This window comes from Oreochromis niloticus, linkage group LG14 (genome assembly GCF_001858045.2).
Source record: "Oreochromis niloticus isolate F11D_XX linkage group LG14, O_niloticus_UMD_NMBU, whole genome shotgun sequence".
NCBI classification, from domain to species: Eukaryota; Metazoa; Chordata; class Actinopteri; order Cichliformes; family Cichlidae; genus Oreochromis; species Oreochromis niloticus.
Genome location: NC_031979.2, coordinates 20,136,294 through 20,163,666, shown reverse-complemented (window position 1 = coordinate 20,163,666; position 27,373 = coordinate 20,136,294). Strand labels below are relative to the sequence as shown.

General features: G+C 41.1%; 2 protein-coding genes across 3 annotated transcripts in view; both read right to left on the bottom strand.

Annotated features, from left to right (window-relative positions):
* The window catches only part of kmt2a (lysine (K)-specific methyltransferase 2A), a 37,331-nt gene extending 31,357 nt beyond the window's left edge, over positions 1–5,974 (bottom strand). The window contains 1 exon segment of the mRNA XM_013274782.3: positions 5,680–5,974. Coding sequence (XP_013130236.3) covers positions 5,680–5,925 — 246 coding nt within the window. The 5' untranslated portion in view covers positions 5,926–5,974.
* A 3,844-nt stretch (positions 5,975–9,818) lies between these two features.
* ube4a (ubiquitination factor E4A (UFD2 homolog, yeast)) lies at positions 9,819–25,486 on the bottom strand. Of its 2 annotated transcripts, none has more exons than XM_003450827.5 (20): positions 25,347–25,486; positions 22,729–22,914; positions 21,840–22,016; positions 20,016–20,128; positions 19,592–19,744; positions 19,268–19,427; positions 18,961–19,163; positions 18,673–18,864; positions 18,235–18,568; positions 18,006–18,132; positions 17,568–17,875; positions 16,952–17,084; positions 16,674–16,864; positions 16,257–16,357; positions 15,366–15,479; positions 14,923–15,097; positions 14,613–14,793; positions 14,351–14,498; positions 14,037–14,194; positions 9,819–11,621 (listed from the first exon to the last, which is right to left on the bottom strand). In XM_003450827.5, exons 2-20 carry the CDS (start codon positions 22,856–22,858, stop codon positions 11,486–11,488), a joined length of 3,234 nt encoding a protein of 1,077 aa, XP_003450875.1. In that variant the 5' UTR covers positions 22,859–22,914; positions 25,347–25,486; the 3' UTR covers positions 9,819–11,485. The 2 variants fall into 2 exon arrangements, with proteins under 2 accessions (XP_003450875.1, XP_005455888.1); XM_005455831.4 differs by lacking the exon at positions 25,347–25,486 and adding an exon at positions 24,983–25,212.
* Between the last annotated feature and the right edge of the window lie 1,887 nt (positions 25,487–27,373).

Below are 27,373 nucleotides of genomic sequence, written 5' to 3'. Positions count from 1 at the left end.
AGAAGCAGAATATGTGTAGAAAAAAGTAAAAAATCTTACTGTGATCTGTCAGCATATCCCCTAATGATTTACTTATGAGGCCAATATTTGCAATGAATATTTAAATTCAGTGGAGAAAATAAGGAAGAGGTGTACAACGCTTCATAAAGAAGGCTGGGAGGTGCTGAGAAGGGTTCATTTCCCACCTGAAACTAGAATCTGCAGCAAACCTTTGCAAGCTTTAACCACGGCCACAACTTTTCCCTTTTATTGTTTGTCTCACCTTTTTCAAGTGAATTACCACTATGACTAGATATCAGATCTAAACCCCTACCCAGCACCAATAGTGGTCGTGCATGATTTGCAGTAAAAACAAATCTTTTTTTTTTTTTTTTAATCTCATGCTGAGCTTCAGGGCAGCCCCTCAGTTCACTCTCTTCCTGAAAGAAGCTCTTTTAAGCTCATCTCTCTTTCAAGCAAATTTCTTCTACCTGGCTCTGCATCATAAACAGAAGAGCTGGAGGAGTCTGCTGCGCCTGAGATGACTATATTAAGGATATCCCCTATCTATATCAAAAGCCAAGAGTAGAAAGAAACTGAGTGAAAGTGAGTATTTGAGTCAGAGGGATTATTTGCACATGTGCTGAAATCCTTACTTTTACCATGTTTAATATGAGCATCCGCCACTGTTGCAATATATATGGCAGAAAATAAAATAAGCCCATTTTTAAGTTAAAAAACTTTTTCATAATAAACTTCTCTCACTCATACTAAAAACACTTTAGTTCACAGCTGATATTTCTGCTTTAAAACGCACGAGTCATTTAATGAGCACGGTTGGCCGTAATGTTAAATATACCTGATGGGCAGCAAAAAAGTTTACAACAAACAAACAACTGCTGTATGGTCCTCTAGTGATCACAAGTGACGATTCACAGGTCAGTAACAAACACATTACCATACTCTGCAGCTACCCAAACAGCTACCACATCAAGATCTTACCGGAAAACCTAACCGCTACTCATATAATCAGTCGCAGTTTCATGACAGCTTATGACTTTTATGTGTTTGTCTATGTTTATGAAAGGTGCTGGCAGCCCAGGATCTTAATTTTCACTGATTTCTGCATGTTAGGCTGAAGCTCCATCCACATAAGCAGCAACATGGCGCTGCCGATAGTTTTATGTTAATGTGATATTCTAAAATAGAGACTATTTTGATGCATTTACCTGGCAGTTACATAAAAGTGTATTAAATGCAATAAGGTAAAGAAGAAAGTGGATAAAGAAGCAGTTGGACAAAACTAATTACTAGAACAAGGATTTAAGCCGGAAGCCAATGCCAGACACAGCTACAGTGTGGAAAGTGCTTCAGTCAAAGGAGCTACCTTATTGATCCTCGCCTTACCCTGCGAAAAAAAATTAAATTAAATTTTTTTAAAAATCACATACACTATACGTGTGGAAATATCATCACATTTACATAAGCTTCATTTAAACTCAGAAGTTACCCACTTTCAGACATCTGAACAAGTGATAAGGAGCAAAAGGAGGACAGGAAAGGGATGTCACACAGATTTATAGGTTTTCCAGGGTTATTCTGATGCTAATAGACACTCTATAGGAAGTCATTCTTCCCCTGTAGTCTAGAAAAAAACAAAAAAACATTTCGTTGACTCATTCCTAGAAGCTTTCCTTTAGATTTATGGCACAGACACTGCTCTGCTCCTAGAAATGCAAACTGGCAATGAGCTCATAACCCCATATGCCTCTGATGACATATCTGTTCACAAAGGTCTCAGCAGGGAAAGCAGTGGCACTGCTCTGTGACCCTCCCTGTCAACACTGAGCAAAAGGTGGGCATTTGTTTTTTCAAGTGTCCAAACACTAAGTGCAACTGCTTCACATTTGTTCAACAGCGTGCAGACCAAAACAAACACACTCCCGTGTTGGGGTACCTTCTCTTTCCACACCTCACATGTGAGGAAACGAGGAAACTGTCAGTGGACAAAGGCAAACAGACTGATTGGTTGTGGGGGGGGGGCAGAGTGTTGTTCTCTACACACACACACAAACATAGTAACACTTGCGCAGGCTGGCACGCAAACACAAACACAAATTCCCTCTGAACCATCTAAGGCGGCAGCTTGAATTAAAGTTTTAATCAAAATAAAGACAAAGCAGACACGCCTACTCCTGATTGCAATGAGGGACATAAAGTCTGAGGGACACCCCTACCACCACACACACACACACAAGCGCACGCACACGCACAAAGAGTAAGAAAGACGACACAATTGCCGCCTTTCTCCCAGTCAGGCAACTCCAAAAGCAGAGGTGAAAGCTCCTTGCCGCCTGCTGTAGCTGAATAAAGCCGTGGATGGGAGGGGTGGGAGGGTCTGTAACTAATTCTCCACCCAGCGTTATCCCATTGGGAGGTGGGTGGGGAGGGTTGCCCTGCACCCTTTGATATCCCTGCCTGCACTCTTTCAGCCGCCGCACTTTGTGAGGGCTGGAATAAAAGCAGACACAAAGCTCTTGCTCCAATCCACACGATGTCTCGGGGATGGGTAAGAAGGGTCCAGGAGGAGGGGTGTGTGTATGGGTGGCGGTGGGCGGGGGTCTTCTATTTAAATAGGCCAAACACCTGCTGGACCCAAGCGCCTTCCGCTCAAACACACCATTTCTTTCAAACCAGTGAGGCAAAGAGACATTTAGGTTGATACATCTATTGAGCTGTAGTTTTGTATGAATGATTATACATTGGTAATTACATGAGAGTAAAGTGGATGCAGCAGAAGGCAAGATGTAATGGACCAAGAACGAAAAAGGAAAAATGATGTTTAAAAAAAAAAAATGTCTGATTCAGGGGAACAGCATGACTTGGGTTAAGGCTGTATGGGTTTTAAAGTCACTTTTAGAAACAAACATCAATGTGGACTACATTAGATTATTAAAAAACAAAGAACCAACAATTTGGCCGGATCAAGAAGCTGAATTCCCAGCAGACATACAAAAGCTAATAAATGCCTTAATTTGGACAGCAACAGCCAACAAGCACCCTTTTGAGCCACCCCCAATAGGCTTAGTAATCCATTCCAAAGTGGCAGCTGTCAGAAGAAAAGTTCCTCTGCCTCTCAGACAGGGTGGTGTGTGTCTGAAGTGGATTTGGGTTTTTCTGCCTGGATGAAGGAAGGAGGGGCAGGAGAGTGTCCGGCTGGCGCTCTGTTCAGGGTCGCCCTATGCGCTCAGCAGGCTGCAGTGAGATCTGGCCAGACAAGCACTACACTGATTCTCAATGAAATCACCATGCTGTGTCCACAACTTCCATAGGATTCAGGTTCCAGGGGGAATTAATGATCCAGTCTGTCTCCACACATCCTAAACTAATGCTATAAACTGATACACCGAGCAGGAGTAGGAGGAACTGTTAACAAGTAAAGCCATTTCTTAATAATGTAACGCTCTTGGGTAAGGCCCAAAATAGCATGCTTGCTTATCAGTTGGACAAAAATGGAAGAACTCTTTGCCTTAACCATTTCTGGACAACCTATGCTTACGTGCACAGTCACACCCCAAAAAATCACTACGTTGTGTCAGAAATCTTCATATCTGCCCTTGGGTTTTACAGACAAATCTCTCTACACATACATTATCAGTGCTAAATGGTAAAAATGGGAGGGAGCGAAAAAGCTTAAAAAGCCATTTAAACACAAAATTAGTCAGTAAAGTTAGTGTTTCCATGGGCTATGTAACACTAATTTAGTACAAATGCACTCCAAAAGTAAATAAAGCAGTTTAGAGGATTTAATGGTCCAATCATGGTCCGAACTTCCAGCTCGCATATATTATTTCAGTTAAAAAAATAAATTAAACTTTCTCTCAAAATGTAAATAAACTATTATTAACTACTTTTCAACACTCCACAACCCCCTGCAGCCACATAATAATAAAATGTATTATACTGTCCAAAGGGAGATTCCAAATGTGAGAACAAAAATATATATATATATTTTTAAACTATAGCTAAACGTCACAGAAGCAAACATGCACATACTGCTGTGTTTTAGTAAAAAACAAACAACAAATAAGTAGTGGTCCATGTTGAGACTGGATGGTGGTAAACATCCCCACACGGTGTACTCCCACTGCAATGAACGCATGCTGCTCATCATGAAGAAGGAAGATGGTAGTTCGCTAAGGCGAACACACCCCCACATCACAAGGTCCGTCAAGAAGGGGCTCGTTGTTATTGTAGCCAGCCCTGCATGCGCACTGTCACCAGCCACTGCTCTGATAAAACACGGCGAATTCACACACCAAACCTTATACACATATACACTCAATAACGGCCAAACGCCGTGTAGCTGTGTATCAGGCGTCATCTCCGAACATTATAAACCCGATATTATTTTGGTACTAGCTACGCACTGACTGTGCAGAGAAGGGGAAAACATGTCCACCTCCCATTTTCCTATGCATCAGCAATAGCCCCGATGGCTAGCGCGACGTAGTGCGTAGCATGGTAGCTGCCCTAGCTTAAAACTAAACAGCAATAGATCTGATTTCGTTTGGAGCATGAGCTCAGCCAAGTTTAGCTCCGAAGCTTTAACCCGCTACGTAGCAATATGCTAATCGGGGGGGAACGCAGCAACCTCCCGGGCAAAACTGCAACTTTATAACGCCGCTCACGGAGAGGAGGAGAAGAATGGTGGTGTAGTTTTAGCTGTAAGATGTAGACAGCTAACGTGCGAGCTAACCGAGCAGCTACGCTGGGAGGTTGACACCTCACTGCAAACAGCCAGTCCTCGGAGCAAATACGAAGCTATTTAGCTGGCAAAGATAACCCTATAGAGAGCTGGGGCAAAGGTAAAGTGAATTAGGAGTAGCCGTTCTCACTGGAGACAGACGCTAAGTTCACGTTAGCTAGTTAGAAACCACAATTGTGTACTCTCACCTCCTTCAAGTTGACATGTCTTGTTTTCAAACACATAACACGGTATCATGAAGCTCCGGTGCTGTTACACCGCAGGGAAGCCACCATTTAATAAAACCGTGTGTTTAAATGCTGGTTTGTTGCAGTGGGTTAACATTAAAGCTAATATGTTAACGGTAACTTTTACCGTGTTAGTGTTTATGATTTTGAAAGCAGGCGTGAAGGCTTCATACCAGGCTAATGCCAACTTGCTAACTAGTAATCCCACCTTAGTTACGCCATATACATTGGTCACCAAATAAACTAGTATCAGTGTTGTTTGTTACATGTACTATATGTTGTAATAGCGTTGTAACACCGAGGTTTCTTCTGGCCGGGCTAGCGTTAGCACTGGTTCACCTAAAACTGAGTGGATGTAGCCCGTCCTCACTGCACTGAGGAGCAGAAAACTTTCTTTCCAGTAAAGCTGTGGAGACTAGATATCTATAAAATAATTTGGCGTTTTTTCTTGTTTCTAAGTAAAGTTAACGCTGTAACGGGTTACTGTAGAGTTTAAGGCCACATAACCAACTCAAAGTTAACTGAGCATCTTGGCAATGACAAGTTTGCTCAGAGCCACACTAAGCGTCAGGGAAACGGAAAGATGGTCAGCGTTTGGGTACAGTAACCGTTAGCTCCCTGCCTCACATGCAACCAGCGGTCCTCCGCGTGAACTCTGGCCCCGCAGCTGTCTTACCGATGCTCCCGGGTCGTCCCCGTCCTTACCTCCGTGCTGCTAGAGTCGCTCGATTCCCCCAAAACATCCCGAAATTTCTGCAGGTTGCTCCCGATAACCGAAGAGACCTGTAGTGCAGCATCAAACCCAGGTCCGAGCCCAGCTGCATTAGGGTGGGCTCCCGAGACACTCCGCAAAGAGGCAGTAACCCTGATTCGGCCCGCTCTCCTCCCGGTACCGGAGTTGCTGCTCCCTCCGGGCCGAGCAGGGAACCGCCACCGACAGCTGTGCGCCATTTTACACTCTCTGCCTGTCTGCCCTGCGATCGGAGATACCTCAGTGGGCGGAACCCTTACCGAGCACTCCACATAAACAACCTCTACCAAGCGCAGCGTTCTCACTGGCCGAGACATCGTTATGCATGTTGCGGGGCGCTACCGAAGAAACCCCGACAATGCATTTTCTCAGCGGCCCTATTGACTCTGCACGGCTGATTCCAAATCAGGTTCAGGGGCTTTGCCCGGGAAGTAGGTGCGTTTGAATCCCCGAGAAGGAAAAGACTGATATCTTACAGTATGTGCTGTTTCTTATACCAGATAATCAAGATAAAGCGATAAGTGCGTTTTTTTCCTTCTTTTTGAGCTGCAGCCAGACCCAGAGATAACAAGATAAGATACTGACTGTAAACAATCTGGGTCACAGTGTGTGTGACTTGAACCAGAAGACTAGCATGCCACAACATAATGCAGCTATTTGCTTCCATCAAAAGTGCGTGCTTAAAAAAAGAGAAAAAAAATCACTAAAATTACTTGCCACATTTGGTCCATAAAAGCAAGTAGGTAGGCTATTTGTGTGCAAACGGGCACTGGGTATACTGACCCAGGCAAGATTACCCTCTAGAAAAAGGTTGGATTTTTACACGTGGTTTTAAAGGGATGGACATGGTGAGAAATAATACTCCAGTAGGCCGTGGCATTTAAACAATGCTCAGGTGTTAATCAGCCCAAATGTGGCAAGAAAATATCCCCCACACCTTTACACCACCAGCAGCCTGAACGGTTGATACAAGCCAGGATGGTCCATTCTTTTATGTTGTTTATTCCAAATTATGAACCTACCATCCAATTGTCACAGAAGAAATCTAGACTCACCAGACCAGAGAATGTTTTTCTAACTTTCTGTTGTTCAATTTTGGTGAGTCTATGCAAACTAACCTCAGTTTACTGTTCTTAGCTGACAAGTGCAGCACTCAGTGTGGTCTTCTGCTGATGCTCTTCTGCATACCTTAGTTGCAGCTAGTGGCTATTTAAATTACTGTTGCCTTCCTTTCGGCTTGAAGCAGTCTGGCTGTTCTCCCCTGACCTTTCTCATCAACATATTTTCACCCAAAAGAAATGCCACTCACTAGATATTTTCTCTTTTTCAGACATTCTCTATAAACTCTAGAGATGGTTGTGTGGGAAAATCCCAATAGATCAGTAGTTTCTGAAATACTTAACTCAGGCTGTCTGTAGCCAACAGTTATGTCAAGTTCAAAGTAGAGCCAGACTGATACATCGGTATTGGCATTTTTAATGGCTAAAACATTAAAATCGTAAGGAAGAGATGGGAGAAACACCCTTCAATCATGTTGTGAGTGTTGAGGTTTCACAGTCTGTTCACCAGGCAACTTCCCTGTTGGTAATACTTATATGGAACACCAGGAACACAACCAGCAAGCACATAATCAAGGAATCCATGACTTGTGACAATAAAAGAAGATTATTTTCAAACAGCATAGTTATGTTATCTCTGTAAGGACTCATAAATAACTACACATAAGTGATAGTGATATCTGTTTATGTTTAATGTGTAACACCTTTTTAAAACACCTAGTATTGGTCTTAAAATCAGTCTAGATCAAAGGGTCTTATAAATGACCTTTGTTCCCCATTCAGATGCTCAGTTTGAACTTGAGCAGGTCATCTTGGTCATATCTACATGGCTAAACTTACCTCATTTACTTTAATTCCATCTTTTATCCCTCTGTTCAGCACTTTTGCCGACACTTGATGTCTTTTAAATGTGCTATACAAATAAAGCTGACTTGACTAAATTCATTGATTTACTGCCATTTGGTTGGCTGATGAGCCTTAATGCGGAGTTGAACAGGTGTAATTAATAAAGTGGCCAGTGAGTGTAAGGTTTAATTGGACTTCTAGTCCCTGTCCAACTAAAGAAGACATAATTTCATGTGTTCCTATAACCTGACAGTGCCTCACAATGTGTATTACTGTTCTCAAAGTAAAATCGTCATTTGTCACAAATTAAATCTGTCACATGTGAAAGAGAACTTCATTTCTTACATACTTTACATTAGTTTATTTCTTAATCATAATGTACATTGAAAATAAACATTTTATAATCACAAATAAAACAAAAAAATTGCATTTTAATTTAAATCATGTAATCAGGTGGTAGATATTCAACACAGAAATCAGAGCATGCCAACAAATACATAATCACCTTCTTACACTTTACCATCTCCCACACAACTGAATTAAAAACCATTTAATTCAAATACAACCCAAGAGCATCTTACTTCCTTCTGTTCTTCTTTCCCCTATATTCTACTGCCCAGCTTCACATATTCCTCAAAGAAATAAACTCAATCATGTAAGTTAAGAGTATGAAACAGATCAGCTGACATGTACTGCAAGGCTCTTGGTTTTAGGCACCGTGTCTATTGTTCAACTGTTTGCCCGCAGGTTTTCACACGAAGCTTGTACACAACACAAGTCCTGTGTTTTAAATGCAAGATCAGGATGCTTCAGTTAAAATATCATGAAGGTTAATTCAGAGGGTGACAGTGACAGTTAGGTTGCACACAGCCATTCAAAGTTATTAAACCCCATATTTCTGCCCTTAAATCTCAAGAAAAGTGAACACCACTGATGGCCAGTGTGCCACAGATGGGAAAGAGAAGCACTTTTGCAGTTTGGAGCAGCTCCGGTGAACTGAAGGTGCAGAAAAGAACGATCTCATTTTGTTTGAACTCTTTCACCCCATAAAGATGACATTTCACAACCTCCCCAGTACCCTTAATGATGAGTTTTGACAGCTCAGTATATATATCAATTTGAACAACCATTTCTGTTTTTTCCAAGGGTAGCTGCATATGCAGAGGCCAGCCTCGTTAACTTCTAACGCAAACTAGGGCTGCCACAAACGATTATTTTGATAGTCAACTAGTCACCGATTATTTTTGCAATTAGTCGACTAATCAGATCATGCATCCATTGGGCGTAAAACTACAGCTTATTGCACCAGCGTGCATCTGCTCTTATATAACTATTATTAGCTTACAGCTTGAAGTGTTTAAGGTATGTGCTAACTAAAAATAAAGACAAGATGATAGTTTATTAACCTTTTAATGAAATTTGCAGATTGTCTCGGTGGGGTTTAATAAACTCAGCCATCTGCTCTTTGCTCCCTAAAATATAACAGGACACTGGTATAAATTCTCTACCATCTCACTATTTAATCAGTTTTCTGTTTGACGTTTATTCAGCTGTGTGAAAACTATAACTTTAATCTCAGCCAAACCGATTTACTCAGGAACAAATAAAACACTGAAAAAAGACAAGCAACAACATTTTTAAGTCATCTAAGTGACTTATATATCATGTTTAACCTGAGTAGCGAAAGACCGCGGGGGTCTGAAAACGATGTGCCGGGAGTCAGGTGTGCTCACCGGCTCTAGTGAGCCTTGACCACCCGGTCAGCTATCAAGCTGGTGGGTAACAGACGTCTCCGAAAACGTCAGGGCACTTTTGCAAATATCTGATGTCTTGATAAATCGAGCAGATATTTGAAGTTTACACAGCTACATTCTCACCTGAAAATATCTTAAAGGTTTAATTTGAGACCCAGAAAGAGTAATATTAAAACTTAGTAGCTGCCGCCAATGTTGGAAACTGGAATTTGCTGAGCCATAGTATGAATTCTGGGATAAGTTGGGCCACGAAGGATACACCCATCCCATCCTTCAAATCTGGGAAAAAGGAGGACGCATTTGGAGGAGTCTTCAAATTTCGTTGCGTCGCCGTAACGCCGTAACATCCCCCTGAGGCCTACAAGTGGCCTCAGGGGGATATGGTCTCTGAATTTGGACACAACTACGATACCGGAGACTGCTTCTTCTTCTGCGTTTAACAGCAGCTGGCATCCTTGTAGATGCATTGCTGCCATCTTCTGTTTCAGTCCGCTTATTCCTGCATCTTTCAAGAGCTTACAAAGCTTCAAACGACGCGTCAGCTATTAAATTCGGCGTCAATTATTTTGATAGTCGACGTAATTGTGACTAGTCGACTAATCGTGGCAGCCCTAACTCAGTCATTCAGGCCTGAAATATGACAGAAATCACTCAGTTCAGAAAAGAGCTTTAAGGGTTACTCCTAGTAGGCTTTAAAGGGGTAAAGAGTTAAGATAAGTGTTCCAAAGCTTTGATGTAACTGAAATAAGAAATTTACCTAACAACACACTCATAGATAACCATGCTGCTGCTCTGTATTTCTACTAAAATTAGGCATTTGTAGGTATTAACTGAACTATCAGCAGTGTTTATTTCCCCCAGTAGCATATTCTCTGCCTGTTTGATGAGAAATAGAACATTTCCTGAACAGCTGGTACATTTAAAAAAAAAAAATTAAATATCCAATAAAAGACTCTGAGATAGTGCCCGAGTTGTCTAAAAGCCTTCTCTTGCTGAAAGCCACAGGTAAATCATGATTTTATTCCTCTTTAGGCATGAGCAGTTATTTTTCAGCAGCTTTATTCTCTTAAAAAAAAAAAAGCTATCTTAAATAAGAGTCAATTATCCATTTGTGCCAAATTGTAAATAATGTTTTCTTAAGGCTGGCTTTGTTTGCTTGTTTGAGTTGCCCCCTGGAGATTTCACACGTCAGCTCTGCCACAGCAAAACACAGATTAAAGTTAATACTTAAGGAGATTTAATATTCAATCTGACATCTTTGAGACCTAAAATATGATTCAGATTGGTGCATTTTATTTATATGGTCTTTATCCTTTAACCTTAATTGGCTGGTCTTATATAATCCTGATGAGATAATAATTGCTTCAATACAGACAGGTGCTTGAAGATCTGAAGAGCCTTATCGATACATCTTTAAATACAAACAACTGTTTAGTGCTACATGTATCTAATTACAATGATCAAGTTTATTTTTTTGAAAGCCTCCAAGTAACCCTATGCTCTAGTCAATGAAATAAAAGTCATACACACAATTAAATTCAGACTCAGCTATGCCTCACTTTTAATGCTATTTACAAGTTGCGATTGAACCCAAGAGTGCAAACATACGGGGTGTTAAAGCACTTTGAAAGGCAGTGTGTGAAATACTCTTTATGAAAGTGAAGTTAGATAATATGACAAAAATACTTACCTTCCGGTATAAAGGGCCAGGTGGTTGGACAGGAGTATGTACAGTACATTAAAGTGCTGCTGAACAGATATTTCTGACTATATTAACTCATTAATACAGTACCCAAGGATGTATCACTCTGCTAGTGTTTACAATAGAGCATCACGGGAGGAAAAACAGCCACCGTGTATGGATTTTGAAGTTGTTACCAGCAGGTGGGCTACAGTTTGCCAGGACTGTTGTCACAGCGACGATTTATTAAGAATGGAAGCTGCAGGGAAAGGCTAATGCAGTGTCAGCTGGACTGGAGGAGTCAGAATAAATCCAAAGAAATAAGCACACCGTGGATCTGCCATGAAGCAAAGGAGCAAGTGCGGCCAGGAAAGAAAAATAACAGCGTGAGGCAACGCTGTTTGTCACAGTGAGATCAGGGCTAGCCGCTGGGCCCCAACTGAAGCTTTTCTTGCCTATGCTTCTCCAGCCACTGTAAGATCTGCTGTTTGAGTTCCTCATTTGGCCTGATTTGGTCCATTGTCAGAGGACTGCGGTTGAAGGGGTCTGTCTGGTCACTAAAAGGTAGACACAATTAATAAATGGTCATGACTTCTGTATACCAACTTCATAAAGATGAACATATTTTCCATCCATCCATGGAATTTGCATTTTTTTCCCACATCTGCGTGGATTCTCTGTAGCTCCTCTGGCTTCCTCCCACAGTCCAAAGAAATGTACGGTTTAACTTAATTGTGACTGGCCATAGGTGTGAATGTGAGTCTGAATGGTGTTCTGTCTGTTAGCCCTGCGATAGACTTGTGACCTGTCCAGGGTGTACCCTGCCTTTCGCTCTATGACCCTGAATTGTTTAAGCAGAAGAAAATGGATGTATGGATGGCTAATAAGATTCACATCAAATCTAGCCTGCTTCGCTCTTGCAACAGAGATGTGTTTGTGTACACATGTATAATTAAGGTCATGCTTGTACATCTGCCTCTTTGAAATGATGTGTGTGGAGAAGGGCTGCACTGGTCCATCATCATCTCTGTATTTCTGTCTGTCGATTCTACTTTAAAATAGAACTTAATGTAGTGTTTGCTGCTGTTAATGCATCTTCTGAACTTTTAACCAGTGGGCTTGTATGTGTGTTGGGGAAAGAAGTTAGTCTGTGTGGGGAGGGCATGATAAATGGTGTAGGAGACATACAGAAGCAGATTAAATGTGTTAAAAGAACTAAATTAGACCTAAATTTAAAACCAGTAAAAAAAACTTTTTAAAAAGTTACAAAAAATACCCCGGCATATGTTCAGACTTCAAACTGTTTTAGCTGTTCAACTGATTAATTACAGTTGGCTTAATCATTTACAGTTGTATGTGAACAAGGTTCTCACACGGGTATAGTCAACCTTTTTTATCACACCGGAAGAGGGAAAGAAAGTTCCACATATGTCTGTCACACATTTCTTGGATCATATAGGTTATGGTTATGGGCAATCTCACAGATGAATCATCAGACAGTGTAGAGATCATCCAAACAATACAGTCATGTAAAAAAAATAAAATAAGGTTTTTACAAGACAAACTCTATGATTGTCAACTTGCAAAGCCACTTTTAACAGCAATAACTTAATGAATCATTTTTTCTGTATGACTATCAGTGTCTTGCATTGTAGAGGAAGTTTGGCCTACTATTCTGTGCGACTTTGCTTCAGGTCATTAAAATTTGTAGTATCTGTTTATGCACACCTCTCTTAAGGTCATGACCAATTCAATCAGGCTGAGGTGTGGACTTTGACTGGTCCACTGCAACACCTTGAATCTTTTCTTTTTCAACCATTCTGTCATAGATTTGCTGCTGTGCTTGAGATCATTGTCCTGTTGCATTGCCCAGTTTAGCCAAGCTTTATCTGTCAGACAGATGGCCTCACATTTGACATGAATATTTTGATATACAGAGGAGTTCACAGTCGACTCAATGACTGCAAGATGCTTAGGTCCAGTGGGTGCGAAAGAAGACCAAATTATCATCTCTCCCTCACGGTGCCTGACAGTTGATATGAGGTGTTTGGTTTTCACCAAGCATGGCGCTGTGCATTATGATCAAACATCTGCACTTTGGTCTCATCTGTCCAAAAGACATTGTTCCAGATGTCTTGTAGTTTCTTTAGATGCATTTTTGCAAACCTAAGCTGTGCTGCAATGTTCTCTTTAAAGAGAAGATGCTTCCTCCTGGCAGCCCTTGCAAACAAACCATACTTGTTCATTTTTTCCCCCCTAAAGGGAAGGAGTAAATAATCGGTTCATTTTTGTTTGTTAGCAGTGGAGCATCTACAGTTTTCAAGATATTATTTGGTGTGATGGTAGATAAGATGGTAGATACCATCACACAAGCTCAGTCTGATTTAATTTTGTTGAAAACTGGGTCAAGGTCACACCAAATGTGAAAAATCAGTAAAAACTTCATATTACCTCCAACTTTTTATGGATCGTTTTCAAATCTCACAATATATTAGGCCTTGGAGGACATGAGTGACATGAGGGGCAATCACTTTTTTTTTCCCCACACAAGGCCGTAAAGGTTCAGATTTTTTTTTACCCCTTAATAACAAACACCTTCATTTAGAAACAGCATATGGTGTTCACTTGTGCTATTTTTGTCTAATATTTAAATTTGCTTGATGATCTGAAACATTTAAGTGTGACAAACATACAAAAAAAGGAAATCATTAAGGGGGGAAACACATTTTCACACCATTATAAATGCTTCAGACCAACAAACTGCCAAAACATCTCATTTTACAGCAGCGGCCACGCTTGCTAATGATCAGTCAATCAACTGCCTTTAATTAGCAGCACTTAGCTGCTACTTGGAACATGGAAGCAGTGAGGGTGTTCTCATTTTTTCACAAGAAACTTTCTTCTTTCTTTTTTTTACATGACTGTACTTTCTGGATACAGTAAATTTTGGGGCTTCGTAAAAAGGAACAAACCTGAGAAGGTGTCTTGCTATAGTTGAGCGGTCTACTGTTACATTGGAAGAGGGGAGAAGAACAGGGTCCAGCATCAGGGTGGACATGATGGGATCCAAGAATTCATCTGGAGCATCTGCATAGGTCTCCTCTTCCTGCTGCTGTCTGTCTGCATGAGACTAAATAGAGCCACAATGGAAACAAACATTCTTGAGTACCTCCTATGTTATTCACCACTGAACTCTAGAATCATAATTTAAAAAGATTTATACTATTAATATTTTTATAGATGTCGTCTTTTATTACTCTGGTAGCCTCTCCAAGTAAAATGATACCTTTATTTTATCAGCGAGGAGTCCGAAAGCTACAATCATATCCCCAGGCTTGTTGATCTTTTTCAATACTCTAATGGTCTGGGAGAGAAGAGTAGGAGAATACGATCGCCCATCCTTTGGGACAGTGGCACAGAAATTCTCCTCATCGCTGTTGGAGAAACAAAACAACAGTGCGTTTCAGGGTCAGATTTAACAGGGATTAGAATTAAAGAAATGTAAGGAAACTGATCTTTTTCTCTGTAGAAGAATGTTTTAAACATACCCCAGGTTTAGGTAGATTGTGCAGATGTCAGAAACAAGCTGCTGAGGTTTGAAGTCAAACTCACTGAAGTCCTTGACTTTAAGAGCGCCCATTTTAGGACCCGCCAGGTGCTGCAGGAAGTAGTTAAGCATGGAGATGATCCTCTCAGCCAGGAATGGGTGCACAAAGATACCCTTAATTTCTGAGAAAGAGAAAAAAAAAGAAAAGCAAAAGGCAGAAATAATGACAGTGAATGAATGAGGACAACAATTAAATGGCTTCATGAGTGTAGTGTAAAGGATATGATGTGTAGCGGTCTTTTCTGCCTTACCTGAGGTGAGGAAGGCCAGTGTGCCGATGGTCTCATTGGACATGATGTTGTGGAAGCGCCCCAGCTGTCCAAACATCTGCAGGCTGGACTCTTTCTCTCTTCTGGCATCAGGGGCCAGGCCTTCCCAGTCCCCTCGATCCCTCTCCAGCTGCAGAATCTTGATTTTACTCAGGTACTACAGGGGAACAAAGATTCAGCTGAAAAACTGTCTAAATCACAGCAAAATATATTTAAAAACAATAAAGTTATTAATAATGATGCTACTATAGAAACCGTTTTAGAAAGAGATATGCAGTAGATGACAAGTACTGACAGATTAAACTAGATGTCACCATCAGAATATTGTATAATATCAGAATAATATTCCAACAATGTTCAGAAAACATCACATAATACAGAACCAAGGCTGAAGGTTGTGAAGTCAAAATACATCATGGTCTCACCTGAATGGCCTCATCCAATAGGAAGATGGCATCATTCATCAGTAAGTTGAGGAACCTGAGGAAAAGAGGGGGGTTCATGGCCTCCAGGTTTTCAGATGCATAGTTGGCCAAATGCTGAAATAAAACATACCAAACTAAATTAAACACTTTCATGTCAGTTTGCAGGTATGCACTATCCATTTGTGCCCTTTTTATGACTACATGGTTAAAAGGGTTTATACCAGCATGTGTTAAGTGTTAAGCAATTAATTTTATGTTAAAAACTAAGGAAAAACTTTCCACTTTCACTCTGTCTCTTAAGCAGTAAGTGCTTCTTCATTGCTGGCTAGCTCCCCTGAAACAGGAAAATCCACCTGTTGGCCGTAATTATGGGATTTGTAGAGCACTTTATAAAGAGAATAGTGTGGAGGAGAGAGTAAATCAGGTGGTTGACTGAATTCGACACTGTCCCCGCCTTGTGTGACTTTTTCCACTCAGTGGAATCAGTGCTGGCAGAGCAGATCACCACAAGATGTGAGCAGCACTACGTCGTGCCATTTAATGGTGCGATTTAACCCCCAGTTAAATGAAGGTTAAGTCTTTTTTTTCCTTCCAAACACACCCAACAGTTTACGACATGATGTGTTATTATATGCACATAACACTACAACCATAACTAAATATGCAACAGTTATCAGCAGGAAGGGAAAGAGGAAGGGGAAAAAAACCTGCCACCTTACACCCTTCTTCACTTTTGATTGATGTGTGCGATGGACCAAAAAACAAACAAAAAGAAACAAAAAATAGGTGGCTGCAGATGAAAAGTCAAACCAAGGAAATTTATGTTGCATGGTTAAAAAGTACAATCATCACACTATAATCTGAAATTTATATCAAGAACATCAACATTACCTTGATGCTCTCTCTGTAGTTGTCTTTTCCCCACATGTATTTAAGAGCTGGATACATAGGCCTTCTGTAGTTGAATTTCTGTTCAAACTGATGAGGATCACCTGTAGGGGGGGGGAGACCAGAGGAAACCTTAAACCCCACATGTTTCAGCGCTCCTTCCTGTTTGCTTACACCTCACAGAGCTTATCTCTTTATCTTGTTGTGCAGAGCACGTCCAGGTGAGCACACAAAACCTAGCTTCTTCACTGTTCACAAGAAGACCCTAAATAATACTACGCCTCACCAAGCCAAGCTCTTTTAATCACAGATGGCCTTAGTATCAGTTGACAGTTAACTTAACAGGAATGTTAACAAACAGCTGTTTCAGCTTTCCACCTACAGATCTTTAGACTCTAGAAAGTCTAAACTCTATTTTACCTGTGAATTCAATGTCTACAAACACAGTAATGAGGGCCTCAGCCAGCTGGGGTGCGTGTCTATAGGAGCAGAAAACTCTTTCTCTCTGAAACACGATTGGCTGAGCAGCACCAGGGGCCACCGGCTCCATGTGGGGCATCACTGCCTCCAAAACCTCGGCAAGCTTTGCTCTTAAATGAGGGTTCTTCATCCTGTTGTCCAAACAAGACATGACAAATCTGAACGACTCTTCTTTTCATCTGAGTGAAATCACAGACGTGGTAGATAAAGTCACTGACCTCTCTACGTTACCCATGAAGACAGTAATGAAGTTTAGAATCTGCTCTAGACTTTCTGCAGAAGTCTCCAGGATGTCTTCTGCAAACCGACGGAGGAAGATGAAAAAATCTCCCAAATTTTCTGCAAAAAACTCTGACAGACAAAACGCAGATTAATGACCATCATGTGAAATGCTCAATATTATTGAGACAGCGAGTGACTAAAAACTGCGATATTCCATGCACAGATGCAGTCATTACAAACTAGTCTGTAGTGTCTGCTGTGAATGAATCGCACGTACAAAAGCTTGCAGTGATTTACAAACTCACACCTTGAACTTTGACAACAAATATGCAATTAAATGATCAGTGATGTTATTTATTACATGCCGGTGGGGTGTGGTAACATTCCGTCAAAATGATGTTTGCATGACGTTTTATGAAGTGGGGTAAGGCTTTTTAACACAACGTTCACACCTTCAAATTTAAGGAGGCGAAAGAAAAACACCTGATCCAACTCAATCCTGAGAAAATTAAGAGAAATTAAAAGGCTGAACATGTTGGCCCAGTATGACAAAAAGTAAACCTGAGTGTTTCACCCCATTGTTTTTACTGTATAGTGAAATATCTGACGTACCAGGTACATAGCAGAGCATCGTGTTCTGCAGGGAGGGCAGGGGAAAACTGAGTGCTACATGTTCAGGCCCCTGGTTCCCCATACTGAGCTGAACGAGCAGAGCAGCAGTGGAAGCTTGTAGGTTAAGGCAACATTGCAGCATGGCAGGCTGTGTAGTGGCAGCTTTGGTTGAGAGATAGACAATCATCAGACGCTCAAACTGCTCCAGGAGCTGCTCCGACATTGGGCTGCCTGTTCGCTGGGCCTCTTGCCACGTCACCTGGAGCCGGTGGAGAGACTGGCTCATCTTCACCATCTGCTCATGGAGTCTGCGTGCACACATTATGCATGCAGACAAGTGCACAGACACAATGGGAACAAGATAACACACGTTGGAAGTCTCAGTATTCTCTTTAGCCTCTATATGGAAAAGATCTGTGTTTGTCTCACTGTGTTTACCTGTGAAAGCCTAGATGCTGGGTGAGTTGTGTGAGGATGAGGTTTTCAGTCAGAAGGCTGTAGGACTGCGCCGACTCCATCGGCTGCTGGGGAGGCACAGGGATCAGGCAGGTCTCCTTGTCAAGACCTGATATAAGAAAAAGTAGACAGTTTATTTATTACCAGAGGTGTTACATTAACAATCTTGAAACCATTAAAAATAAGGGTCACTGACATCCAGTACACTGACCTCTTGCGTGCACATTGCGATTCCTCCTCTCTTCCTCACTCAGCTCTTTGAGTGCGCAGTAGGTTGGGTTGAAGGTGAGCAGTTTAGGTGAACGTGGCCTGCAGAAGGGCTGGCACAGCTTCAGCAGAGCTGCACCCAAGTTCAAGAAAAATGCATCTGAGGCGTACATCTGAAAGAAGATCTCCGGCATCTGATTGGCCCAGATCTTGGCTCGGCCAGCATTAGCTTGCAGGCAGCTGCCCAACCAGGTGAGCAGCAAGTGGCGGGTCTCACCAGACCGCTGGAGTAAGTTTTTCAAGATTTGGTGCAGCTTGTCATGAAACTGGCCCATAAACTGCAAACCAGTGAGAGAAGAAAAGGTCATTGACTCTGGTGTATTTTCAGTTTGGCAAACAGGCAAACAAATCAGGAGCAGCAAATGAAAAACAAAGTGTTTACCTGGTGGATGTTGGCCTCTTGGACCTTTGTTTCCTGGGCGCTGGAGCGGGAAGGGTTCAGGAAGTAGCCGTGCCCTTCTACCACACCTGGGGTTTTCAGCAAGCAGGATATATTGAATACTGTCCCCAGCAGGCTCTTCTGGTACTGCAAACCATTAGCTGGGTCTTTGGGCTGGATGTGTTCAACGAGTACCTGTGAACATAGAAAAAAAGAGGATTTAAAATCGTCTGCCGTTGTCAGAGGGTGCACAACATTACCACAACATTCGCTAAAACTGTGTCTCTGTACCTTGGCAATATCTTTATGGTGGCTGAAATAGAGGAGAACATCCAGGTAGGAGTAGAGAAGAGGCTGGCACAGGTCCAAGTCCTTGACACGTCCCTGGAAGATGTCGAACACCGGTACTATAACCTCCTCAAAAGTCCGCACCTCCTGATCAGACAGCAGGCCAGCAATGACCTCCTCCACAAATTCAACCACTTCCTCTGGATCTGAAGCACAGCAGAGACAGTTAGACAGAAAACTTTACACATAACACTTTACTTATAACTTTACTCAAACAAGACAAAACAGTTGGGCCCAGTCCATGACCTACGTGCTCCATTGAAGCTTTCCAGCAGCAGGTCCAGAAGTTGTTCGTAGACATTCTGGCTGATGTAGATCTCTGGTGTGAGCAGGACTGTTCGTGTGTTAGAAACGGTCAGATTCTTACAGCGAACAGCAAACGAAAGTAACTTCTCTGGTACCTTTGTGATCTGGAGGTGAGATAAAAAGAAAGTGAATGAATTATGGAAAAGCGTGGGTTATTTTTATGTTCCAATTACTTAGAATACTCTATTAACAGATGGCCATCTCTAAAAATAGTACCACTACAGAGTGACAACTACAATCATGCAGAGGGGGGAGAAAACCCACTTACCTCTTCCTTAGCCCTCTGAAAACAAGCAAAAAGGTAAGGGATGGCACATTTCTCTCCAGCATCCCGGTCAGCAGACAGGTTAACAGCACTGCATGACGTCATATAGATGAGCTGGTTTCCCGGCTCTAGCAGCAGCAGACGGTTAAAAAGAGCCTGGAGGACAAAAGAAGAAGCATCACTGACACAAATCAGTCTGACCAACACATTTCGAAAGCCCCTAAAACAATGAAGTCTTCATGTCAGGCATTTTCTTTATGAAAATCAATTTTTACGCAATGCATCAAAATGTAATGTTTTTGCATCTGATGGAATACGAGCTTTCTTCAGCCACTTTGCCAGACATGTAGAGGTTCACGTTAAGGTGAGAAATGAGACGGGGAAGAAAAAAAGTGGTAAGATTAAAAACACGTTATTGACATTTGACCTGTTCTATGTTGTCCATGTCCAGCCAGTCCTGCCCATCTAGATCTGCAGCCATCTCCTCCAGGTAAACACACCGAGGAGGGATCCCATTACCTCCTCTCAGACTAGGGTCACCTAGGGGGAAACGTTCATAAAATAAAGTCAATTAAGATGTTTTTACACATGGCAACTTATTTTCTCTTAGACTACGTGCACTGAAGTAACTGGTGCTGAGAAATAGATCAACAGTCCAACAAATAACTGAGACATGACAGAATTAAATGCTCAGCATGTATTTACTAGAGACCCAAAAAGAAATTCATAAAGGAGCTCTGTGTGAAAACAGAGGGAGGGCTACATCTCCTCAACATCATCACTCATCCCTGAGCAGTGGTGGAGAGACTCACACAATAAGACCTCACAGTAGGGATGGTTTTTATATTGTCTTAAAAGGTGCTGAGTCATTTCTTACTCACAGGACACAGCAAATCAAGACAGTGTGCTGCATCCAATAATACCTCTAATAACAGAGCTCGGTACCATTTAGGAGAAACACACTCGTCACCCAGCACCTGACTGCCTTTTAGATCAAAAGAAGCAAAATCAGCTGACAATATGGCATGCATGACTTTAGTCTGCACAAGCCTCTCACGCACAAGGTTTTAAATAGCTGACCAATCAAAGCAAATTCTATGTCATTTTCACACTGATGCATTTAATTGATGTCATTATTATGAGGTTTACATTATAGTGAGTCTGCATTGCAATAGTTTCGTGTCTCCCCTCCAGATATAACAGACTTACAACACAGATTCGACCAAGCAAGCACATAAGTTTGTCCACCATTTTTGGCCTGCTTTGAATTAGGTGTGTGTGTGTGCGTGCGTGTGTGTGTGGAGCTGATCCATCAACATCAACATGATCAAATGAGAGAAAATAGGAGAATATTTCTGACTGTAGGGGCTTTTTAAATCGAAGCTTAACATGAGTGAATTTGCAGAGACAATCCTTTATCTCGTCTACTCAAGTTTTTCCCCCCTGTTGGTGTTTCTGTGGGTTAAAAACTTGGCCGTGTGTGGGTAAGACCAGGAAAGCGCGCAGGAGACGGCTGAGGACAGCCAGCAAATGTTATAACCTAATACCATTTTAGCCGTTTGCCTCATATCCGCCCACTCAAGTTATTAGTTACAGTAAAGCTAAATCAATCAGCGTTGCATGTCCGTGTTTAAACATGCCTTTATATTGGAAGCGAAATATATAATCCTGGTATGTGTGTGTGCTTCTCTTCCACACATCCATCTTTTGTTTTTTCTCTGTGTCACGGCCACACACTGTGCAATATGGTGGGTGGATAGTCCTAAAATAATGGGTGCATGTTAAGCTCCTCTGACTGCCACCCAGCAGCGATGCTATTGGTCATCGGCAATGCCATTGGGGGTTTAGCATGACTGGACTCTGGATCAATAGCCCAACCCTAGTAGGGCTTAAGTCCCACAGCCCAAATTATTTTAAAAAGTTTAAAGTTTAGATATCAGCATGTGACAAAAATCATACAGCCAGCCAGGATTAGGAGCTAGAAGTACTGCAGCAGTGAAACCTCTATGATATGACTCTCACAGAGCCCTAATTTCAACAATGTGGGGTCAGTCTGAAACTAACTGATGAGGGAAAGGATGGTCACTTCAAAATTGGTATAATGCATATAATTTTGTACCTTTTTTTTTTTACCCTTTTTTGAGTTTAGAAACCAGAAACAATACTAAGAAGTAACATGAATAGATGTTTTGATCCATATTATCCATACTGAGTTGATACCCAGGGTCCGTGCAAATCACAGTCAACTTACTGTTGTCCAGAGTGATGAGAAATATTCGCTGGATCATGTGATTGACATTGAGCTGCTCGCACAGCTCCTGCCGGGACCGGAAGGAGCGGCTAATCTCTGCCACGGAGTCGTCATTGTCATCAACGCTGTCTGAAACTGAGTTTTCTGACTCCGACTGGCTCTCACCCGAATCCTCCACTGTGAAAGCACATACAAAAGCCGAACATGAAGCAGCAGGTTAGCATGACACAGACAGTCAAATAAATTAATATTTTGTCTAGTTTAAAAACAGATAAATATCATCCGTCCTACAAACTGGCAATAATACTGCCTTTTTTGAACAAAAACACAAAACAAGAAAAGCTTCTAGGATCTAAAAAATGATGTTGACTGATGGCTAAAAATCAGGGGGCGAGTTATAGATTGCGTGATTTACAGAAAATGCACAGATGCAGGCATGCAGTTGCTAAGGTTCATTTGGGTCTACTGATAGAAATGTTGTCATCGGGCAGTAAGCAGAAAGATGCATTCTTGAATTTTTTTGTGATAGTGTGGACTCATCTGTAAAGACTTTCTATTACAATGTGCATTAACTACACCTGTGCCCCTTGGGCGGACTTCAAGCTGAACTTATTAACGTATACCAGGAATAGCTAGTCATCAGCAGTGTCTGCAGCTGTCCACACAACAGAGTATAATCAACTTTTACATATCAGCACACTCAGACAAGCTGGATTCTATAAAAGGACGTGACCTATGATTATCTACCTCAACGCCTACACACTTTAATTCCAGACAACGTTAGGAGAAGTTGGGATTGTGTCCAAAGTAACACGCAACACAAATCAGTCTACTTCAGATATGTTCTGACTCCTTCTTATACTGTATGAAATGTGATCATTCTACTCACGTGGTGGTTGAGTAGAAAGCTGTTGAGGTTTCTGGCCTGATGCAAACTGTTTGGCATCAGCCAGTGAGCTGAAGAGGGCAGCAAAGGGGTTGCGGGAGATGTTCTGGTTGTTGTTGCCCTGGTCAGTCATCTCATTGGGGCTCAACACTCACTCCATCCAAGATCCCAGCTCTAGGGACTGAATATCTTTAAAAAAAACAAAAAAAAGAGCAGATGGCAATTTCAACACACTTAAATGAACAGTATCATCATCACACACAAACAAGTGTATTTTTGTTTAGTTTGGTCACTGTTATTTTGATTTAATATGCAGATCTTCATGATGTTGGCCACTTTACCAAACTCATCTGTCCAGCACACTCAAGTTCAACATGTTTTACTGTCAGCACGTTGTTGCCTTCAGGGTACAGTTGCACAACCTCAAGTACTATTAAAGAAGGCAGAGCCATAAGGGAACCAGTAGCTCTGTTTTAATTTGTCACGTGACTGTCTGGAGGCTAAGTTAAATGCACTTTTTGCACCTTTGTAATACACTGCACCTCCCTCATCTCTCCCTACAAATATATTCTGAAAATGACACAATTAACATTCCTTTTAATCTTAAGTTGTTAAATTGCAAACACTGGCTTAAAATAACACCTTACTATTCAGGGCTTCCGTAACATTTTTGGTTTTAGTGTATTTAGTTTCACAGCTGAATGGCCATCATAACTTTCTTTTCATCTTTACAAGGTAATAGAGTTATTAAATACTATAAGTAGTAAATATTTCAGTGTATTACATTTAAACAGCAATAATTTCCTACATAGAAAAACTGCTAGTGACCACCAAGGACATGTTTTTTTAATTTTTTACTTAATATAAACGTGTAATATAATGATATTATTCCTACAGCAATGCTATGGCTTTAAGCTCCTTGACACACACAACAATGAGACAAGTCGAGGCATACTGTATATGAGAGCTGCATGTAAGACTCCAGTGACAATTTAGTAAAACTGGAGCTCCAACAAAGCCAAATATTCAAGAAGACTGTTCCTGCTTAAGGTGGAAACAACAAACTTGTTTCACCACTTGAGGGAAAAACACAGTGAAGTACTACCAGACTATAAAGGAAGAGATTCAAGCAGCTGGTGATGTGAAACCCAAACATAATCATGGCACCTTGTTTCAGTGGATTCACACTTTGAATTAGGTAGTACATCATCAGTGACAGGAACTCAATGCAAAACAAGGGCAAAGAATGCCCTTATTTACTTATAGTTATAAATACACCTGACTGCAAGCATCAATAAAACATTTAGTATGTTGTTTTTTCATCATAAATATCATTACTGCAAACTGTCTTGAAATACTCAGCATCTCAAACTGAGTGGCTTGGAGACACTTTTCGAGTGACAGGGCTGAGGTGGTTTGGACATATGCAGAGGACGGATAGTGGATATATCGGATAAAAGGTGTTGCACATAGAGCTGCCAAGCAAGGAGGAAAAGAGGAACACCACAAAAGAGTTTCATGCATGCAATGAAGGACCTGCAGATGGCTACTGTAACAGAGGAAGAGGAGGATGCAAGGAATAGGGTGAGATGGAGATAGATGATCCCCTGTGGTTTCCCCCTACAGGGAGCAACCTCAAGAAGAAGAAGTAGCAAATGTTCTTGAAATATCATAACATAATTTTTAAGGGCATATCGCCCACCCCCTATTTAAACTGAATAGATCTGTACTAATTCAGATGAATTTTAGTCTACAATAACACTGCATTTTGCAAGTTCTCATCGACACACACAAGAACCCTAAAACAAGTACTTATATGCAAATGCTTTCAACACATTAACTCCTGCATGCTGTTTCAATACTGCAGTGCTATCAGACAGATACCATATAGAAGGAGTTCACTTTTATTGTAACTCTATTTTTGGAATATTAAAGTTTTGCACCCTCAAATTGCATTTTAAATGTCTTTAAATAATCTGTAGTCACTATTTTTTCTCTATAAAAGTAACACAATACGGATCAACGAGGTTTAGAGAAGATGATAAGCTGTCTAAATGGGCACTTGTTGTTATTACTATAAAATAGAGTGTATCTCCACGTGCATTAGACATCGTGAGATGATAACCTGGGACAAAAAGGTCGTTGTCTGCTGAGCCCTACTTTCTGATGATGCTAGAAAGTTTTTAGCACGACAAACAGTAACTCAGTAACAGTAACAGTAACATATGGACTGACCGCCTGTCTAGGTAGAGCTCACCTCTTCCGCAGATTACAGTTACTGTGCGTAGTCAGGTTTATCAGTTCAGCACCTTACAGCTTTAACTCTCGCCACTTTACGAAGACAGCTTCGCAGCTAGTCACCTTTACGCTGTTCTGAGAGAGTCACATCACCTGTTAGCCGTGTTAGTGCGCAGAAGATGAGCTGCTTGACGGTTTTGTGCTAACTAGCTAGCAGGTGGAGCTAGCAGCCCTGACCGCCCTGCTGGTGCTGCTGCTGCTAAGCTGAGCTGTCATGGGGTCACCAAGGCTCGATTTCAACTTTAATTTCATAAACTCAAATGAGGGTTTCAGGTATTATCAACCTAAATAATATATACAAACGATAAAGACGGCTGTCGTACCTGTTTGACGAGAAGTAATGTGTATTTTGATTTTTAAAATTGCTTCTACGAAACCAATGCCAGTTCCTCAGTAAATAGTAAACGTTTTCTTCTTTTTCCTAAAACGGCTGCTGCGAGCTGTATCAGTCCGTCGGCGCCACCGTTCGGTCAGGAGTGATTATTGCGTTGGGGAATTTCTTAACTCACTTATTCGATCTCATAAATGTGTGTGTTAATGAGAGGGGAGGTGGAAATGCGAAGACGCAAGGATTACACATTGTGAATGTGTATTAGTTTCAATATCTGGGCTCAATCATACAAATCAGCGGTGGGTGCACAAGAGAGGTGAAGAAGAGACTGCGAGTGGTACTGGACAAAGGATTTTGAATATGGAACTCCCAGGCAGGAGGAAAAGAGAAAGACCACAGAGAAAAATAATATTTTATTTTATTTTTTGCCATCTATAAGTTAAAAAAATTGAGTCATTATCTTAAAAAAATGGCCTTAAAATTGGAATTTCAAGTTATTTTCTCAATTCCAACTTATTTTCTCAGACATTTGGGTTAGTAAGTTAAAATTTTTTGATGTTTTGACGTTTTTTCAGCACTCTGCTGGTGGTAAACACCTGTTTTCAGTCTATTTATTTCTAAACTTTACATTCTTTCTTCTACACGTTTTGACAGTTTATAAAATCTATAGTAAATCTTTCTGATATCTTTTCAGAGCCGGTATTGGTATTGGTTTGATATTAGTGTGATAAGATCAATACTTTGTTTCTGTCCTCTAAGTTAAATTAATTATTTTTTGGGGGGGAAATGAAAAAAATATTGAAAATACATGAAAAGCTGAAAGGTGGGATTTGTTGTGTGAACCAATCATTGTGCTCAACACTGAAAGTCAAGTATTTCAAAATGTTGAGATTATAAACTGAAGTTGTGATTTATGGTTGGCAAAACCCCTGCAGCAGAAAGACACTTCTACAAAAAAGAGAGGAAACAGGGGACAAGAGGAACCAATTAAACAGGCAAAATGCACAACAAAATATATAAAATCATTGCAAGTGAGGTTCAACACAGCAACAGACATGCAATATAAACACACAAACAGTCACAAGATGCAGAATGACTGCAAAAAGATGTAAACAGAACAGAATGAGATGCAACCTGAACAAAACTACAAACTGAGTCTTTCTCATTTGTAGAAGTTGTGGTCTTTGTGGTTTAACTGACTCTCCCACTTTTTTCCTACTAAATTACTTGGATTTGTTTATGACGTCTGATCTCAGAGCTCATTTTACATATTTACGCACAAGTTAATTTCCATGAATTCCCACAGAGCTGCTATCCAAACAAACCCAACACGAACCTAAATTAAAGTCTTTTGCAAAGCAGACAGAGACTCACAATGTCCTATACAGTATTATCCAGTATTAGTGTAAGTCTTCTACCCACACTAATAAGACCATTATTACCATTAATTTTGAATGAAGTACGCAGTTGTTGTTGCACGTGTTTGGTTTTGCTTTATTCTTAGTTCAGGAACCTCAAACACTGATGATAATTTACCCATCTCTTGACACCAGGAACACCCTGTAAGTTTTCACATTTACAAAACTACATGGCTTTTAGAGTTTTAATAAATCAGCACTTCTGAGTAGCAGTGTTATAGTCAGTGAACATGTGCAACTCTGAAACTGATAGAACCTCAGCTGACTGATTTAAGGATGACTTGCAGTTATTTAACATGACTGAATTAATTGTAACCACATTAGCGTATTTGTTAGCACTTCAGCTGCAGTTTGTCCAGTGTGTCAGATCCTGTCAGCTATGACAGGATCTGACACACTGGATCTGCCTTCTACTAAAGCCTGGAGTGTTTGCTGGCCATCAGCAGAGGGCAGCAGCAGACCTATTGTTAGAAGCCCATTTCAGATTATCACACTGCTCAAAGAATTAAACACTTTCATCAGAGTATTAATCAAGTCAGTTAAACTTCTGGGATATTGATTTGATCAGTGAAGTAGCGTGGGGGTGGCGGGTGGTTAATCA